The sequence below is a fragment of the Scophthalmus maximus genome, chromosome 7 (assembly GCF_022379125.1).
Source record: "Scophthalmus maximus strain ysfricsl-2021 chromosome 7, ASM2237912v1, whole genome shotgun sequence".
NCBI classification, from domain to species: domain Eukaryota; kingdom Metazoa; phylum Chordata; class Actinopteri; order Pleuronectiformes; family Scophthalmidae; genus Scophthalmus; species Scophthalmus maximus.
The window spans coordinates 11813034-11831714 of record NC_061521.1 but is presented as its reverse complement, the minus strand read 5'-3'; the positions used below and the strand labels follow the sequence as shown (position 1 = coordinate 11831714).

Sequence of the window (18681 nt, the reverse complement as noted above, 5' to 3'; positions counted from 1 at the left end):
ACACAAACATGTGAATCTACTGCATTTACAGGCAGATAGATTCATACCTGCACAGACACATACATGTTCAAGCACACGTGCACCTGCTCCCTGCTTACCTCCTATTGCTGTCCATATTATGCACAGTGGTATGGATGAAATGTTTGATATGCTGCTGCTTCATGAAAGTGACATTGCAGCACTTCTTGCCTCCTTTCTCCTTAATGATGCAGCCAGAGCCAGAGATATTTGGATGTCCTATATTGCCAGCTTAATTTCAGCTTATGCTAAACTCATCTTTTCCCCCCCCCTCACTCGCTCCTTCAGAGATTTACGCTTTATGGACGACACTTCTTACATCCACTTTCTGTGACAGCCTTAAGTAGCTATTGACAGACAGCGCAGCTCCACTCCGCGTGCTGAGTGTGTATAATTGCTTGTTTACAGGAAAGAAGCCTCCTCCTAACTCGAGAACTCCTCCTTGTAGATCAAATTTGACTTTAATGCTGAAAGTGGAGTGCACTTTTTCACTGTTCCAGGGTAAAAGCAAAATTTCCGCTTTAAAATATACTATCAAAATATACTAGAAAATAAAATCATAACTGTGGGTTGTCTCTGGGGAGTTTTTATAACAAGTGTATCCCCTAGCAGGTCATTGGAGACACTCGGCACCCGGCTGCTCAGCTTGGTAGCTCTATGCTACTTGGAAAAGCGCCATCAGTCAGGCCCGGAAGAGTGACAGAGAGTTGGTGACAAGACTTCTCTCTTCTGTCTCCTTGCCCGAGAGCTCATCCTCTCACCACCACTGACACACTGCCCGGGTCTTCTCCCTCTGCACATGATAAAATCTGCAGCCAACAACAGTCACTTAGTTGTTCATTGCCAAGGCCCCGCAGTATCACACTAACACACGACTACTCACAGCTGACAAATTGGAACGCAAAGATTTAGCCCTGACAAGGCCTCTGGGGACTCGAGCTTTGAGGAACGGGCAGAAAAACAAGCAGTGAGGTCATGTACTAAATTTGATCCGTAGTGAACGAGTGGATGTCAAGGTGTGAGGGGAATAGAGGGGGGTTAAGAGGGATAGACGGTGGTGATAAGGGGATACGTAGCTGAAGAATATAGATCTATAAATTAATGTTGTCAGTAATGACAGTTTCATTGTCTCATTGGTGAAGGAGAGATGGGAGGATAGGACAGGATAAAGGGTAAAAAAGATGCTGGGATGAAGAGATACTGTTAATGAGTTTGCGAAGGTCATAAATTGCAGGTGATTTGAGTGCTGGGTAGAGGGAGTGTGGCAATTAAACATCATTAACCTAAAAAAGTGCCGAAAGAGTAGATGTGAATGCATGGCTGACCTTGTTGTAGGCTAATTCCTTTGATGGCCAACGACACAACACTCTTGTCTGTTGCTGAAACACGCCAGGAAAATGTAAATTTTACAAATGAGAAATGAGCATGCGGCAGGCAGCAGATAAGTCTGATAAGTATAATGTTTCTCTACGCTGCTGATTTAACTCACCATAGTCTGCTCCTCTTCCTCTTTCCAAACCAAAACCTGCAACTTATAACATTATAAAAACTGGAGGGCTGCAAGGCTCCGGACATAAATATGAAAGTTGAGATCTTATTTGACATCGAGCAAACTGTGCTGTGGTACAGCCACTAAAGAAGTGTGATGACGTAGAAACCAACTCGCAATGTTATGAATCACATTTATTGTCTTGATTCCCTCAAACAAAGTCAGACCTGCCAGCGGGTGAGGCAGAGGCCGGGAGACGTTTCCCCTCCAGCGGGATCAAACAGGCTACGGTCCAGAATTCAGCAGCAGAGTGGCAAAGAGAGTGCACGCTGCTCTGAGCAAAGTTACTTCAAATCTAGGTATTAGCATTCAAAGTTGAATAAAAGATACAGGACCCAGCCCAAGCCACTTCAGAAGTTCATATGCTTAAGACTAAGAGCTTTGAAGAGCTGGAGAAATGAAAGCTATCTAAAGCAGGGTTATCTCATCCATGGAGGAGGGGGAAGGAAGGAAGGAAGAAAGGGAGGGAGACGGGACGGGATGGAGGGAGAGAAACCGAGGGCATGCTGCTCAAATAAGACGGCAATCAGGGGTTGATCGGCCAGGGTGAAGACTTAAAGAACAATTGGACAGATTAGCTGAGGAGCTAGAAAAAGATGGCAACAGTGGAGTGTGAATTTTTCAGCTCGGAATGCTGAAGAGGTGGAGGGAGACGGAGATCGTTCCCTTAAATTCTAATGTAAAGAAGAGATTTGAGGATAATGAAAGAAGAGGAGCGATATACAGTATAAGTATAAGTAACTCGCCGTGGAAAATCTGACATGCAGCGCTTTGCTTCTCAGTAACAGAAAGCCCCCTTACAAATTGACTGAGACAGGTGTTTGTTTTCTAATATTTACACTCCAGTGTCCCTGAATTTTAGGGGGGGTGCCTGGTTCCAGACACACTGCTCCCCGTTGTGCTGGGCCAGCACACTTCTTCACCCCATCCCTTCATCCCACCTGCATTTTATCTCTCTCAGTTTCCCTTCCAGTTTGCTTTGATCTACACCCCATTACTTTAACCCTGCAACCAGCACAGAATGGTTTGGATTCAGAAGATGAAAAACTGAATCTGAAGTCTTGACAGATACCTCTGCAACTGAGTTCAGCACAACAGTTTGTGGCACCAACCATCACGTTGCCAAATTGTTTGGACTGGCTCCTGGAAATGCTTTAAATGATCCTAAGTACGAGAGCAGACGGGCAGGAGGATGAATTATGCTCCTAGTGTCAAACCATTTAAATACTAAATAAGCCCACATGAGAGGGGTTTGGGTGGCGGGGGGAGATGGGTGGTGGGGGAGTCAGTGCTAAAGAGTGAAGTCAGTGGTTGTGGGTGCTGAATGTTGCCGTAGGCCGTCCATCAGCTCTATCACCTGACAGCATGGCCAGGAGTTCCTGCTTCCTGCCCGGCATCGCCAGGTCCCCTCATTTCCAGTTGGGGAATAAATCAGGTCTTTATGGGCCTGGCTGAGTGCAATGCACCTCAGATGGATTATTAAAGGGACATATAACTCAAAGAGGCCACTGCTCCCTGAGGGACGCCTGATCACAGCGCAACAGAGTGGGACGGGTGGCCTCCACTCTCCCGCCTCCGCGGCACCCACCCAGTCTAAACACCAGCTCGCCTGCCATCTCTCATCGCTCTGCAGCAAGAAAACCTTGAGACCTCAGTCGTCTATATCTCATCCCGACTGTCTCCTCAAGCCATGATATTTTCTACTCTTTTTTTCCCTCCCTGTCTCTTCCCATTCTTCATGTCTGCCCTCCTGCTACTAAAATCTTTCCTCTTTTGTTATTTTGTTTTCTAATTCACGCTCGAGTCACCTTATACTTACTGCACTTAAGCAATCAAGGGGTGATAATATGTGGAAGATTATGCGTTGTGTTTCTCCCTGTCTCTAACACAATGGAAGCCAGGCAATGTTTGTCTAAGAAATAAACACAGGAAGCCAAAAAAATTGGAATACGTCTCACTATTGTGAAGAAAAATAGGCCTGGTCTTTACCACCTACTTAAAGATACATCTAGAAAAAGGTAACACAGACATCCCAAAAATAACAGTGAGTCTCACTGTTGTGCTGGCCTCCTCTCCACTTGCCTATAATTATTGTAAAGATGCCAATTGAAGCCCTCAATTGAAGGCCCTAGTTTTCACTGAGTGGAGTGAAGTGGCTGAAATCGGACCTGGGTGAACCTCTCTCTTTTTAGACATTGTCGAAGAAAAACAACAACCTCCTGCGTCCTGGTGAGTCAGTAATTGCAAACGTCAGTCGGACGGGAGCAACTCGACTTCAAACGCAGTTCACGTCACGAAGGATGTGAGTCAGACAAAGGGAAGAGAAGAGAACAACGGAGAATCGAAAGAGTGGGTATAGTTTACAGGGTGGGTAAAAAAAAAGAAAGGCGCGAGAGAGAGAGGAGATTAGAGCCTGAAGATGGAGAGAAGAGGGGGAGAAGATTTAACATGACTTGTGCCCTGCGCTCTTTGTGCTGAGACGTCTGAGTCTGCCAAAGCTTATGCTCATGTGGTCCCCCCTCGTATCACCCCAACCCCGCTCATCAGCACCCAACTGATTTTAGTCATGGTGTCGTTTAGTGAGAACCCCCTCCTTTTTGTTGCTCCTGTTTATGTGCGTGCACATGTGTGCGTGTTCATATCAGGGAAATAGCAAATAGGGTGGGGCCATCCGTGTGTACTGTATGTGTGTATTTCTGCAAGCGTGTGTGTCCCTCTGCATGCTTGTGAGTATAAGCCCTGGCCAGGGAGATACAGGCATTAGCAGAGATGAGCCGCTAATAGAGGAGGCAGTAATTGAAGTCTTTAAGAAAGTGAGAGGGGATTAATCCAAGTGAAATGAGTGCCACTGTCTGCTCCCGATGTGCAGGCTGTGCAGAGGGTGAGGCGGAGTGAGACAGAATGGGTGTGGATGGAGGGGTGGGCAGCGGGGAGAGATTGCGAAAGGAGGGAAGTGAGAGCGAGAGAGACAGCAGGAGAGTGTGATGAAGCATGGAGACAGAAAACTGTAAATGAGGCCTTTTTGGAAGCTTGCAGGGATTATCCACCCCCTCCACCAACCCTCCAAAAATCTTCTGGGTCTTTCTCCAGCCAAATGGCCTCACTAGAAAGACTGAGAGCGATTTAGAAGGGTTTGTTCAGCGGAGAGATGGGAGAAGAGTGTAGAGAGCGGAATATCAACCAAGCATTCATTACTGTATGTATGTGAGAGAAGGTGGATTACCAGGAATCCAGTGTTGGTACGAGCTTTTTTTCAGGTTGAATTCATGGAAATGAACCGGTGCTCATTTAAACTGAGCATACGACTATATGTTTTAGTTTTATTATAGCGTAATAACAATAAACCATGAGAAAGAGAGTTTCACATGCTCGAATTGATAGCTCCTCTAAACATGTTCTGAATCACTGGGAGATTAGAGGGGGAGGAAGAGAGATGCGGAGGGAGGAAGAAGGCCCTTTGATCTGCTTTTAATGGGCTTCATCATCAAGTCGGAGCCATAGAGTTGGTCGCCGGGGCCAACCAGCCCACCAGCAACAGTCTGAACCACCCAGCTCTGTCACACAGGCCGCTAAGACTCCGACTTCTACAGTCAGCATGAAACCTTACTACCACCCTGTGTATAATACAGTAGATCCATGTTTTTAAGAGCCCCGCATTTGGATCCACTGGGAAGAAATGAGGGCAGGTAATGAACACTGAAGCATGAGCTCCAAGTGAAGACTTTTTGCAGATCCATTACGATAGCAAGAAAAGCTTTTATCGATAATCCCTCCTTTTTGATTCACGTTCGGTTGTTTGTGACGGCGTTATTAGGTGCGCTTTTTAAAATGTAAGCCCCTCGCTCAGAAGAAATTTTAGAACGGCTCTTAAGGTTTGAAAGAAAAATTCTTAAGTAACTTAAAACTAAACTTTGGAATAAGTCCTCACTGTGTTATCTTAGTGTGTCTTATCAGGTGGGCAGGCTCATCCTGGATGGAGAATACTGTGGCAGATTTTCCTTCTCTTCAGTCGTTTCTTCACACACCTCACCTACCAGAGCAGAGTAGAGAGGCTCAACGGGACCGAGGGTTGACATGTCCACTGAGGTCAACGCCGCTGTCTGGCTCAACAGTGACTTCCCCAATATGGGAAATAAACTCTGAAAATTTGGTTTACAAGATAAAACAACGGGGAACAAAATATATTCTGCCTGATGTTCTCAGTGGCCAAATCGGAAATATCACAGGAAACTTCTAGAACTGATTTATTTTAATCTAGTCCATGGTATCATGTGTCTTTAACCAATGTGTACCATCTGATAAATTGTTTATTCAAAAAGATAGATACTTTAAATCTGCTTTCAGACATGCACTGAAGTCCTGACATTTTCCTGAACTTATATATGTGAGAATTTAAAATGGCTGAAAATGCTGCTCACTTTTTTCTACCCCCTCTATCTTTTTAAGTACAAAACTGTAATGTCAGTTTGCTAAAAGGTGGAAGCAGACTGTATTTTGAGTGTCCACAGTAATTTAGTTAGAAAGTGAGGCCACTGTTTTCTTTTTAATACCCATGTTTGATTAATTTAGTCTTTAACACTCACTACCCCCTCCACTCACCTCCATCCACTTCTCAGAGCTGTGTATCCCCGGGGAGAGATTGATGGTGGAGTGTGTTAGCAAGGCAGTGGCCACAGATTACAGCACACAGGCGCCCCCGGGGAGGATGGCGGTTAATTGGCATTGAACCGTTAATCATGGCCGCCTGGTCTTTCATTACTGAAAGGAATTAACATCAGCAGCCGGGAGACTGCAGATGTGACGGGCCAGGACACAGGGAAAGTTTGTTTCACTCAAGAAGTTATTTAAGAATGGGACCATAAAGCTGCTGTTACTGACTAATAAGACAGTTAATACATTAAAATCACCACATACACCATATAAAGTTTCCTATTGTTGTTCATGTGTTACTTCACTCACATTATTTACTCTCTTCTTCTCTTTCAGCTCCCACCGAGTCCCCACTGAGGCCAAGTCTTTGTGAGTCTGCATTTCATTGCATGCTGCGATTTATACATAATAACATGAAAATACCAGTTATCATACAGATTGTGTCTAACTGTGCGCATATGGTGTATGTGTGTGCATAGTGGAGCTACATGGTAAACATGCTGTGCTGCGTGACGACTTTGACTCCAACCTCCAAGGGGAGCTGGACCCCAGCATCTGGTACGTGAAGAGGTTCAGATCGCTGTAATCTGACGGTGCAGTCACTAACTACTTTTTCTTTTTTTCCCTTTTACTATAACTAAAACTTAGTCTTCTTCTCTCGCAGGTCCGAGTGCAGTAACTGTGAGGTGGGAGAGCAGTGTGGCGTACTGATGCATGGCAGAGCGGTCACTTTCTGTGAGCCCTTTGGAGAGCGAGAGCTGGTAACTACCACGTTTCTCCTTACTGCAACCACTTTACATTTTACGGCCCATTGACCACACATCAAGACCAACCGCTCCGTAGCCACAGCCACCTCTACAGTAAATTATATACAAGCTGCAACCACAGCAGAATCTTATGTTTAAAATACACTTTACATTACACTTTACAATAAAAGTCAGTACTGTGCTCTTCTAAACCAAGGAGTTGATGTCTGATTGTGGTTGAGGCCTGGAAATTTGACTCACCATAGTTTTATTCCTTCCTTGGTGGAACTAGATTTAAATATGAAAGCATTGATCATGATCATCAATATTTGCACATGTACAGTAATCTTGGCATGGCTATAATGCCAATGTCAAATATATCTGACCAAACAAAACAAAAGGAAAGTTGGAGAAAATATCCGAGAACTGTGATTTGAAGTAAAATCAAAAAGTAGCCGGAATTTGCCCAGCTTGATATGAGTTGAAATCAAGGAACTGCGCTTCTTTGTTTCAACCCATAACAGTAACATATGTATAACTTGCAGATAACAGCTTTCTTTCAATCATCTACCAACTGAAATTCAAATAGTTTTGCTCTGGTAATTTTCTGCCAAGACTAACTTTTCTTTTCACTTCAGGACATAGAGGTTTATGAAAAGCATTAATAATACAGATTTAAATGAGACAGTGAGAACACAGGGGCAGAAATCATATGATGATCATGTAACAGTAAAGTACAGTTGGATCAGGATTCCGCCCGACATGCAGTGTGGCGCACACACATCATGCACACACACACACACACACACACACACACACACACACATACACACTGATAACTGAACATATTTATACCGTCTGTCTGTGTTTGTGAAGTTGATTTCAAACTGTTTATGCTGTGAGAGAGGAAAGCCACTCGGCCACAGAGGAGAGTTTAGAGCCTCATGATCCTATTTACTACTCTGATAAGCATTTGCTTTTGTCTGTCACTGTTCCAAATGTTTGAGGCCGCTGCCTGGCAGCTCTTCTGTCAAGTGCAACAAGCATGCACATCCAGGAACACAGGAACGTTTACACACAGATGGTCACCAATACAACAGAACACACGCATTCAAGCACACACACACACACACACACATATATACATATATATAATGTGCACAAACTAACATACCGTGACAAAAAAATAACGTGCAATGGTAACTCAACTTAAATAATTTATTCATCTGCATTGGTTCAGATTCTGGCTCTTTTGTAGTGATACAGAAATGTCTTCAGAAAGTTGAAAATTCTCATTATCATCTTCGTTAGATGCGGCTACATCATTTCAACCAGAAAACGTCGGTGAATCTACGCTTTTCAGCTGTTTGGCACACTTAACTACTTGAGTGCAACAAGTCATAGAGGACTTTCTCTCCCCTGAGCTAATCTTTGATATTGTTTCAAAGTTGAACTACATTAAGTTATTTATTGGTGACACCCGAAACTGCCTTGTGTGTCTTCCCTAGACAACTGTTCCTCTGAACACCAGCACAGCCTCCGTCCTGCAGTTTGCCCTGGGTGAGTATTAAATCTCCACATGCGCTGAAAACAATAACTACAAAAAGGCAGATTTTGTGTTACAGATGTACATATGAGACATGCAAAAACCCTGTTCAAATGCCTTAGTCTTGCATCCAACCGTCTTGGCCAGCCAGGACAACAGATGTGTGTGTGTCATCCTCAGGAAACAGGCACCTTTTGCTGTTTTATGTCAGTAAGCCAACTGGTACACAGGATGTTTCTGTTGCTTTCTATCTCTCTCTGTGTCTCACTCTTTTCTCCCCTCTCCTCCTATCACAATTATGAATGATTTACAGTATTCTGGAAAGACACCCAGATGGCTGTGGCAGAGTTTTTAGTGGTGTTGTATTTTTCATGCCCATTACATGCATCCGCCAGCTCTCGTGGGAACACGACTGGGTGGAAATAGGAGTACATACTGTATCAACAACCCCTCTCACCGTCTCTTTCCCCGCGTCTTTCCTTTTTCTCTCCGCCGTCTGTCTGGCTGCGCTTTGCGGGTCATTAATAGGAGTTTTCGTTGTGGCAGGGTTGTGTGTGGAGTAGTTCAGTAGAGCAGTAAAATGAAGTGGTGGCAGGTTAATGCACAGCTGTATTCAGTGAGGATGGAACAGCGTGGCAGCATGCAGGACATGGACCCTGCACTCCATCCGGCCGTGGGGGGCGGAGGGGGAGAGCAGGGGAGGGCAGAGTGTAGACGTGGGGATTTTCCTGCTTCCCCCATTAGCAACCTTTGAGCCCACCTGCTCCCACAACACATATGTGCAAACATTTTCTGATTCCACATAGAAATCCACAGGAATATGCACACAGATATGTAGATGCAGTAAGCGTATCTAGAGTATCTGGTCTTACATCAGCACTTCTCTGATCACCTCTGTCCAACCCGTTCATACCGACTGCTAACTTCTCCCAGACGTGCTGAGCTGCTGATCACTTAGTTCCACTACGACACCATTGAGACACAATTTTCCACTTGGCTGGAGGAGGAAATGTGGGAGCGATCGGTCGGAAGCGGCTAACACACTGTGCCTGGCTGCTCCTCGGGACATACAAAGGATCACTGCCCTGCTGATAGAATTCAGTTGATGGAGAAATTAAACTAGCTGACCTATAATTTAGCCATTTTAACTTTTGCCATTGTAACAGTCAAATGCTCTATACCTGTCCTCTTTGTGTTTTTTTTTTAATGTTCCCCAGGTTCAGGCTCCTGCCGCTTCAGTTACTCAGACCCCAGCATTTCTGTGTCATACAGCCTGAGTGGTAACGGCAACTCCTCAGATGACTGGGTCACACTGGAGAAGATCAGGTCTCTCCCTCTCTTCTATTTCCTTGTTCCTTTCGCATCCATCCCACAGTCCTTCCATCTGTTATAAACACCCACCCTCTCTTTTTTCCCTCATTCACACCTCCCCCTCTCAATTTGTCATTCCTCTCCTGTTTGTGTCTCGATGATCCCCCTGTTTTACATCACACTATCCCAGCCTCTCCTTTGCTTTGTCAGCTCTCAGACAGAGGCATAATGTAATGAGACTGTCTTCTAACATACATATTTAGCTGTATATGTTATGCCTTCATGTAAATACAGAACCCACCCCATAGTTTAACAACCTTAAATCACTTGGAGTCATTGCAAAACCTGGTGTGTTCTCTCCCCCATGAGAGCATTCCAGTGTCTGTCTATATTTGTTTATTTCAGCCTTATTTTAGCAATTAATTAGGATCCTTTTCATGTAAATGACATAAATAATGACCCAAGATCCCTTTTTTTTATCTCTCCTAGAGCCCCCACCAACAGCAGCACCGTCATCCACCTTATTCCCCTGCCACATCACTCCAGGGCTGATGGTGTTCGTCTGCGATGGTCTCAGGAGGCCCCCCAAGGCCCCGAAGGCTACGAGTCCTGCTGGGGGCTGGACAACGTGCTCCTGGTCAATGCTGCTCACAGAACCCCCCTCATGGAAGAGAATTTGGACCCCCCAGACACTGCTAACTGGCTCTTCTTCCCTGGAGCTACAATCAAGGTTCGCTGACATGTGGATTTCCTTCAGCTCTGTCTTTAGAAATGTGGTTCAACCTCATAGCAGAAGGAGACGCATTTGCTCTACCAAATATAAATTTACATGCTTTGTAAAAAATGTTATCAGATGCATGTTTTGACGCCTGTTTTCTTACTGGCCAGCATGCCTGTCAGTCTGAGGGCAACGCTCTGTATTTCCACGGCGGTGAGGCAGCTGGCCACAGCTCTGCCTCCACCAGAGACATTGATCTGCACAGGGAAGAGGGACGGAGCTACTGGGAGGAAGACTTTGAGAGCCTGCCATCAAAGTAAGTCAAGATAATGGTCATTTTTAATCTCCCACCCAGCTGTCTTCTGATGTACGTTCAAATCAGGTAAGTGAACAAGTGACTTTATTTCTACAGCTTCAAACCCACAAAGTGTACATTAAAACACAATGCCATAAAAGTACAACAAAACAGTTACGGGAGAAGGTCAAAGAGGGTAATTAAAGCTGAACATAACCGCTGGAGTAATACTTTATTAAAATGCCAGTCTATACAGATTTATAGGTTTTTAAAATGTGGCACTGACTCAGCCGACCTGATGCTGGGGGGGAGTTCGGTCGACAGCAATGAAGTTAATGTAGTAAAACCGAATTTAGTTGCCAGACCTGAGGCAATAGCCTTTTATAGTGTAAAATGATAAACTATGTTACAGACTCAAACTCTTTTAGCTTGGAAAGGGAGAGTTGAACAGAGAGATGGAGAATATTGGTGGGATTTCGGTGATCTGGTATTTTTCTGGGTTTATATTTGCATGTGCTTTGACACCTGTCACTTATCACATGTCAAACATGCAACATGCAGCGTGTTAAACAAGTAAGCGTCAAGCTTACACAGGTGAATGTCGAGCGTCTGACTGCTACGAAGACAGAGACCCATCTGTTCAGAGTGAGACACACACACACACACACAAACACACACACACACACACACACAAGCCACACTGGACAGTGGAAAGCAAGGAAACACTGTCAAAAGCACTGCATGAGGTAGAGAGAGAGAGATGATAGATAGTGTTTCTGGCAGAGAGTAATTAACAGGCCTCATGCACCGGGTCTGTCAGTACATTTTTCCATTAATGAGAAGGACCCTCAACCAAGAGTGTGTTTCCAGTCAGCCCGTACCCTCACACCTCCCTGCAGCATGAGCTACATGCTGCACCGCATGCCCGCTCTCACCCATCAGGCGTCATGGGCTGACACATGCATGAAGTAAGCAGGGAAAGGTTTTATGGTGGTGGTGGTATTATTGTGATGGCGCACACCCCCTAAGTGTAATTTAACCCAACAGTCACTATGACAGAAGCACGACGGCCTTGTACACTGCATGACAGAGAATAGAGGGAGACGGGGAAAGGAAAAGAGGGGGGAGAAAGAGAATGAGGGAGGGGTAGAGAAACACAGGAGAGGGCTGACACACTGAGTTAACTTCTGTCAGTGCTAATGAGGAGCCTCTCTCCACTGTGCAGAAGTATGTGTCTGCAGGTGTGTGTGTGTGTGTGTGTGTGTGGGGGGGGGGGGGTTCTTTATGCGTCAGCCCTCTTCCAGGTGATTTATTCACTATTGTGCATTTGTTGACCGGCAACATCTGAATTATGGCAACTGTTTCCTGGCTTCAGTACTACTGCAGAGGAGATGCTGTGTAAAAGGGACAATCTAAAAACATGAATGTTTGTGTCGTGTAATTTATGTGACTGTGTACTGTGATTTCATCAAAGTCTCATTTGTGGGTTACATTTTCTACAGGTACGTGTGAAACAATTCTAATTAATTAAGCCCCTCTGTTTCCCTTTTCTCTATTTTTTGGCACATTGAATTGTTATCTACTCACTAACTCTGAAAATAAATAATCTCACTGTGAAAAATATGCTTCTCCAGTGAGTTATTAAAGTGGGCATGTTTGCTCCAGTGACTTGTTTTTTGAAAAAAATATTAGTAATGCTGTTGAAATACTGCCTCATTCTGTTTTCATTTATTGGTTTATTCAACAGGGACAGTGTACATTAATATACATTGCCGTAAATATACCAAAGTTAGCCAAAAGGAGGTTTTTGTCTGTCACAAAGTCACCTTCAAAACAAAATATAAGAATATGATATTCAAATTACAAAGTCATTGAGATCATTCATAAGCATAATAAAAAGAAAAGAGAACAACATCAATGACACAAAAACATAATTTAGGACATCATTACATGACATATTCCAGTACTACATGCACCAGAGACGTATGTAATTTAAGACATTTCTAACTCTGGGCAATGATAATATATTCAGATTTACAGATTTGATGTCACAGAGTTTTGTCTAAAGACTGTTAAGGTGTTAGAGTTGTGTTGCTAGCCTGCAGCTAGGTTGTTAAACAGAAACACCACGTACATCATACATTTTCAGGTGACACCCGCCTCTAAAATAATATATCGTATTTGAGAAACTTATTTTCTTTGCTAAACCAACCCTCCCTGTCTGTATTTTTCATCCAGCTGGGACATAGAGGGAGCTGTGTATGGGAGCCAGTGTGGAGAGATTGAGTCGGGCTCGGCCCTGGTCTTTGAGAGGGAGGGCCGGAGACGGGTGTGCACCCCGTACCTCGACACCACGTCTTATGGAAACCTCCGCTTCTACTTCACCATGGGTATGGAAAATCCCCCATCCATCAAACTTTGTCATGTATTACGGTCAAGCAAAAGTGAGCAACACTTGCTTCACTTGTTGTAATAGATGTTTCTCAAGTAATGATCTTTCTCTTTGCGCTGCCCTCACCAATATGTGTAACCTTGCATAAGCATTTCAAGGTGTATTTGTGTTTAGGCGGCGGCGACTGTGATCCAGGAGAGTCCCATGAGAATGATGTCATTCTGTTTGGGAGGTCTGACGGCAGACGGGAACGTGTGTTGCTCGACACTCTTCCATACTCCTCTTACAGGGTGAGACACGCACAGAACACATTCACACATGAAATATGTGAATAACCTTACAGAAAGTCATACTGAAGGGCCAGTACATTTCTATTAATGCCATCACTTATTTTCAATCAATCTCACCATATTATTTTTTTTTTAACTTCCAATGTGAAAGCTGTGTCAGCATGCAATGCTGGTACTCTCAGCAGCAGTGTTATTCAGATGACTATAATTAATTTGGAATCACAAATTTGAAATTGCTTTTAATTGTGTCAAAATGTTTCATTCTTTCAGAGTCACTCTGTCCTTTCTCACTGAAACATGCTTCTCCTCTGAACAAGAATATGACTTTATTGATGCTGTACATCACTATTACAGCTGAAACTATTAGTTGATTAATAGATCAGTATTTGGCAGCTATTCTGATTTTTTTTCCAACCAAAAATGTCAAATGTTTACTTGTTCCAGTATCTTATCTGTGAGGATTTGCAGGTTTTCTGTGTCTTATGTTATTATGTGATTAAAATAATATTATTAGTTTTTTTGTAACAAAATCTAGTAAAGTCGAGTAAAAATGCAGCAGATCAGGAATCCATAAAGAAAGGGTTAGTTCATTAATTTCTCCCCACAGACTCCGGCGGTGGTATCGGTGGCACTGCCCACTGAGATGCAAACACCAGTCACCCAGTTCTGCCTGGAGCAGCAGTCACATGGAGGTGCCAACCGTCATGTATGGGCCGTGGACTTCATGCAGCTGCTCCCTGTGTTGCCTGGCACTCAGACGCACGTTGCTCAGTTCTCCATCAACCTGGGCTGTGGCTCCTACCAGCCTGCCAACAGGTGGGACACACTCTAAGGCTACATCCGTATGACGACATTATCATTGAAAAACGTTTTTTTTTCAAGAAACAACAATAATTTGAAGGTAACAGCAGGGATTTCTTTTCTTGGACCAAAGCCGTGGTGGAACTGTTACTAACACCAAGTGTTAACAACGTTTAGCATTCGTGACTGATAAGAACCAATCAGGAAGTGAATTCGGGTCACTTGAGGGTGGAAGTCTAATTCTGCTATTAAAACGTTGATGTGAAAAAACATTCTTTGTTCCTTTTCGTTAGTGTCGGTTTGGAGTTCTCGACAAACCACGGTCGTTCATGGTCTCTGCTTCACACCGAGTGTCTGCCAGAGCTCTGTGCTGGACCCCATCTACCTCACAGCACTGTCTACTCCTCTGACAACTACAGCGGGTATGCATGAGAACGCACATCTCTATGCATTTGCAACACTCTTTGTGTATATATCATTCACTGAGAATGTACTGTATGTCTACATTCACATACTGTGTTGCACCTCCGCAGATGGACAAGAATCTCTATCCCTCTGCCCAATTCTGCCCTGACAGAGACTACACGGTTTCGCTGGAAGCAGTCTGGCACTGGATCGGGCAGCATGTGGGCCATAGACAATGGTTAGAACTATAGAGTAATATATATATATATATATATATATAGACGGGGCATATTGTTCAATATTTTAAATAAGGTTAGGGTTAGGCTGATGGTTTTAATTGTCATTTCTTCCAAATTAGCTTTTTTGTAAAATTCTTGAAATTGTAAGATAATAAACACTATTTTTAGGGTCCCAAAAAATAATTATAGCTTACCCATACATAAGAAAATATATATTTTTTGCCATAAAATATCATTTATATCTATTAATTTATTGCTTTTCAGTGTATATTGGTCCGGCCTGTCTTCGTTTCTGCTCCGGGAGAGGACATTGTTCCCGAACAGGCTGCAAGTAAGGATTTGCTTTTTATTAAAATAAAACCAGTGTGAGTCTGCTCATTATCCACCTAATGCCTAGTAGCACCAATCATCATTCAAAATTAATCAAATTGTATTAATGTTATTATTCATTAATGGAATTTCATTATCTCTGTCTTCTTTTTGTCATTGTATTCTTCACTCTGTTTTTTTAATGTCTCGTATTTTCCTCTCCTCTCCTCCCCACTCATACCTTTGTCTCTCTCCACTTCCCAGATGTGACCCAGGCTTCAGCGGTCCAGCCTGTGAGCTCGCCTCCCAGACCTTCCCAGCTTTTCTGTCCGAGGGTTTCTCCAGTCCACGCCTCTCTTCCTACCACAGTTTCTCTTCCCTTCGCGGGGCTGAGGTCAGCTTTGGCTGTGGGGTGCTGGCCAGTGGAAAGGCTCTGGTCTTCAACAGGGACAGCAGGAGGCACTTGGTCACAGCTCCATTAGACAGTTCCCAGGCCAGGTAATGGCAAGATGTCCTGGTACAAACATAAGCAGAAACATATTGGAGAACATATGTATGTATGCAAGTGTACTGTACACTGTACAGGCACATTTTCAACGTGCACACAAATTTTGCCACCAACAGATTAATTGTAGTCCTGTGGCTTGTCTTCATCGGGCGTCTTTACCTCTGATAGATTCTGCAAATGTACCAGCCGGTCTCCACCACTCTTCTGCTTCGTCAATCCCCTCTTTCCCTCATACTCTCTGTTCCTCACCGGGAGATGGATTATGATTATGGGGAGGACTGCAGATGAGAGGAGAGATGAAAGCAAGAGATAAAGAAAGGGAGAGAAAAAGATGGAGGAAGCGATGCATTTGGCTATGGCATCTATGTTGGATTGATTATGCCTGTTGCGGCTCTCAGTGTGCCACCTGATGGCCATGTTTAATGCTATTTTCTTGCTTGATTGATTGAACAGCTGCCCGAGAGAGGGGAAATGCACCACTAAGGAAAGAGCAGCTAAGCCAAGGACAGAGAAAGCTGGGGGGGTTGGTGACTGATGATGGAAATTATAATAAATATTACATTAGTATAGATGATAATATGCCTGCCAAAACATGGAGGAAAACATACGAAGACGGAAGCTCACGCTACATCAGCACTATGTACAGTTAACATGAATACACAGATTTGAACTCTGACTCTCATTCCCACTCTCTCTGTCTTGTTCTTTCCTTTCCTCCACCTCCACCTCCTCTCATCTAATTTTGTCCTCTTTCATTTAATCATCTCATCCATCATCGTCCCACCTTCTCGCTCTGCTGTACTGTCTGTTTATCTACCCCTTTACCCCTTTCTCTTTCCACTCTCCTTCCCGAACACACTCACTCACCTTACATTTTCTTCTTCTCATTTATCAACCTGCCCTTTGCTCTCTTTCTGTGTCATTTCTTTTTTTTTTTAGACTCGCCGGCTGCTCCCCATCTTGCCCCAACTGGATCTACCAATTCTTGCTTTCTGTGGGGTTTTTTCAGTTTCTCACTGTGCTTTTCTGCAGGTACCTACAGTTCACTCTTCGGCTGGGCAGTCGCAGCACCCTGAGCTCATGTCCTGCTCCCAACCAGCCAGGAGAGGGCGTCCTGCTGCATTACTCCTCAGACAACGGTATCACCTGGACGCTGTTGCAGCACTACGCTTACCAGGGCTTCCATGAGCCAAGGTACCTGCTGTATGTGTGTGTGCGCAGGTTTGAATGCTCATGATTCCATTGAGACCCAAACGCACACAGTCCATTAACACACATGTTTCACTGCTAATGGTGTGCTGGAGGTGTAAGCCACTGGGACCCATTGAGGCAGGTAGTGCCATCTATGTGAGTAATGAAGACATAGTGGGCTGACTTCCAGCTGCACCGCCCAGGTCTCAGAGCTCTTCATCAGCTCGAGGATGGCCATGGGGTCAGGGGTCAATGAGTCAGGGAAAAGTTCGAGACACCTACCTGGTGCAAGGGTCAAGTGCATGTTCTTACCACATCAGTACGTATGTTTGTACAAAAACACTATACAGGAATGAGTTTTGGTCTATGTGGCTACATCGTAGGCTAGAAGAAAGTAACGTATGATGAATGATAATTTAGTTAATATTCTGGGATTATATGAGCTTTATATCCGAGTCAGAGCCTGAGTCACAGATCAGTCAGCCTGTGTGATTAATCCCTGGGAAAATGTTTGGCAGCATGGACATGGAGATATATCCCTCCATTCTCACATTTACGTGATTGTAACTATGGCACATGACAAAGATTATGTCAAGCAAACTTCTCATTAAGTGGCAATAATGTTCAGTTTCACAATTTCTTCCCCCCCAAATAGGATTGTGTCAGTTGAACTCCCGTCTGCTGCTCGGAAGTTTGGCGTGCAGTTTCGCTGGTGGCAGCCGTACCACTCAGGCCGCGGTCAGGATGTGTGGGCACTGGACGAAATCAGCATGACCTCTGTGCTGTTCAACACAATAAGTCTGGACTTCAGCAATGTCCTGGACGTTACCCAGAGTCTTGGTTTCTATCTCGGCCATGTCCAACCCTATTGCCAGCATGACTGGACGCTCAGGTAGGAGGCCTAACACTCTGACAGAGATAATGTGTTGGTCATTAGTTGGCAATGTTATCGAATCTGCTTGTTTTTAGTTTTAGGGTTTGATCATAATTAGTAGTTTGATGTTTTAAGCTCTGAATTAATATATATAAAACAATTATTTTCGATAATTTCTTTTTGCTTTGTTTATTTTAAACCACTGTTTTTAATCTAAAAATGTCGTGGTGTGGTGTGTAAGAAGCCTCCTCAGTTGTCATCAGGATTTTTAACAAACAAAAGCTCTTCAGTGACTGAAAAGTTTGACAGATGCTCATGTCACATGAACGGTCTACATATGGAGGCTTTGCGGTCACGTTCCACAGCATCTGACACATGATATCCTCCCTGTTTTCCTGCAGTTTCTCTGGTGAGCCCAGCCCTGGCTCCAGCATCCGTTATGTGGAAACTCAGTCGATGCAGATCGGAGCCTCTTACAGTCTGCAGTTCTCACTGGTCATGGGCTGCGGCCGCGAGCCCTCCCCTCACATTGACACACAGGTTCGCCTGGAGTTCTCCACGAATCACGGCCTCACTTGGCACCTGGTCAAAGAGGTGAGGAGCATTAAATGTATCCTCCTTGGTTCCCCCCTGTCAAGTGATTATTAACATCCAACCTTTTTTGTTTAAACCTGACTCACACCTTTGTTTTTAACTAGTAGACCTGTAGAAGTCATTCTGGAGAGAGAGAGAAGGAAGCTTACAATTTATTCATGAATATAAATATTGATACCTATTACAGCCTCAGTAATAATGTGTAAATAATGAGAGCCCTTAAATGTGGTACTTTGTTTCAGATG

The 18681-nt window shown here is 44.1% G+C and overlaps 1 protein-coding gene across 5 annotated transcripts in view; it reads left to right on the top strand.

The window, feature by feature from the left end:
- reln (reelin) overlaps window positions 1–18681 on the top strand; it is an 87866-nt gene that overhangs the window by 45970 nt on the left and 23215 nt on the right. For all 5 annotated transcript variants that reach the window (XM_035642294.2, XM_035642293.2, XM_035642292.2 and 2 more), the window contains exons 5-21: window positions 6554–6586; window positions 6697–6775; window positions 6882–6978; window positions 8472–8523; window positions 9727–9835; window positions 10310–10550; window positions 10709–10854; window positions 13072–13223; window positions 13400–13515; window positions 14123–14331; window positions 14610–14738; window positions 14850–14959; window positions 15225–15291; window positions 15534–15767; window positions 16810–16971; window positions 17624–17860; window positions 18244–18436. In XM_035642294.2, the coding sequence (XP_035498187.2) occupies window positions 6554–6586; window positions 6697–6775; window positions 6882–6978; window positions 8472–8523; window positions 9727–9835; window positions 10310–10550; window positions 10709–10854; window positions 13072–13223; window positions 13400–13515; window positions 14123–14331; window positions 14610–14738; window positions 14850–14959; window positions 15225–15291; window positions 15534–15767; window positions 16810–16971; window positions 17624–17860; window positions 18244–18436 (2366 nt within the window). The remainder of the gene's footprint in view (window positions 1–6553; window positions 6587–6696; window positions 6776–6881; window positions 6979–8471; window positions 8524–9726; window positions 9836–10309; window positions 10551–10708; window positions 10855–13071; window positions 13224–13399; window positions 13516–14122; window positions 14332–14609; window positions 14739–14849; window positions 14960–15224; window positions 15292–15533; window positions 15768–16809; window positions 16972–17623; window positions 17861–18243; window positions 18437–18681) is intronic.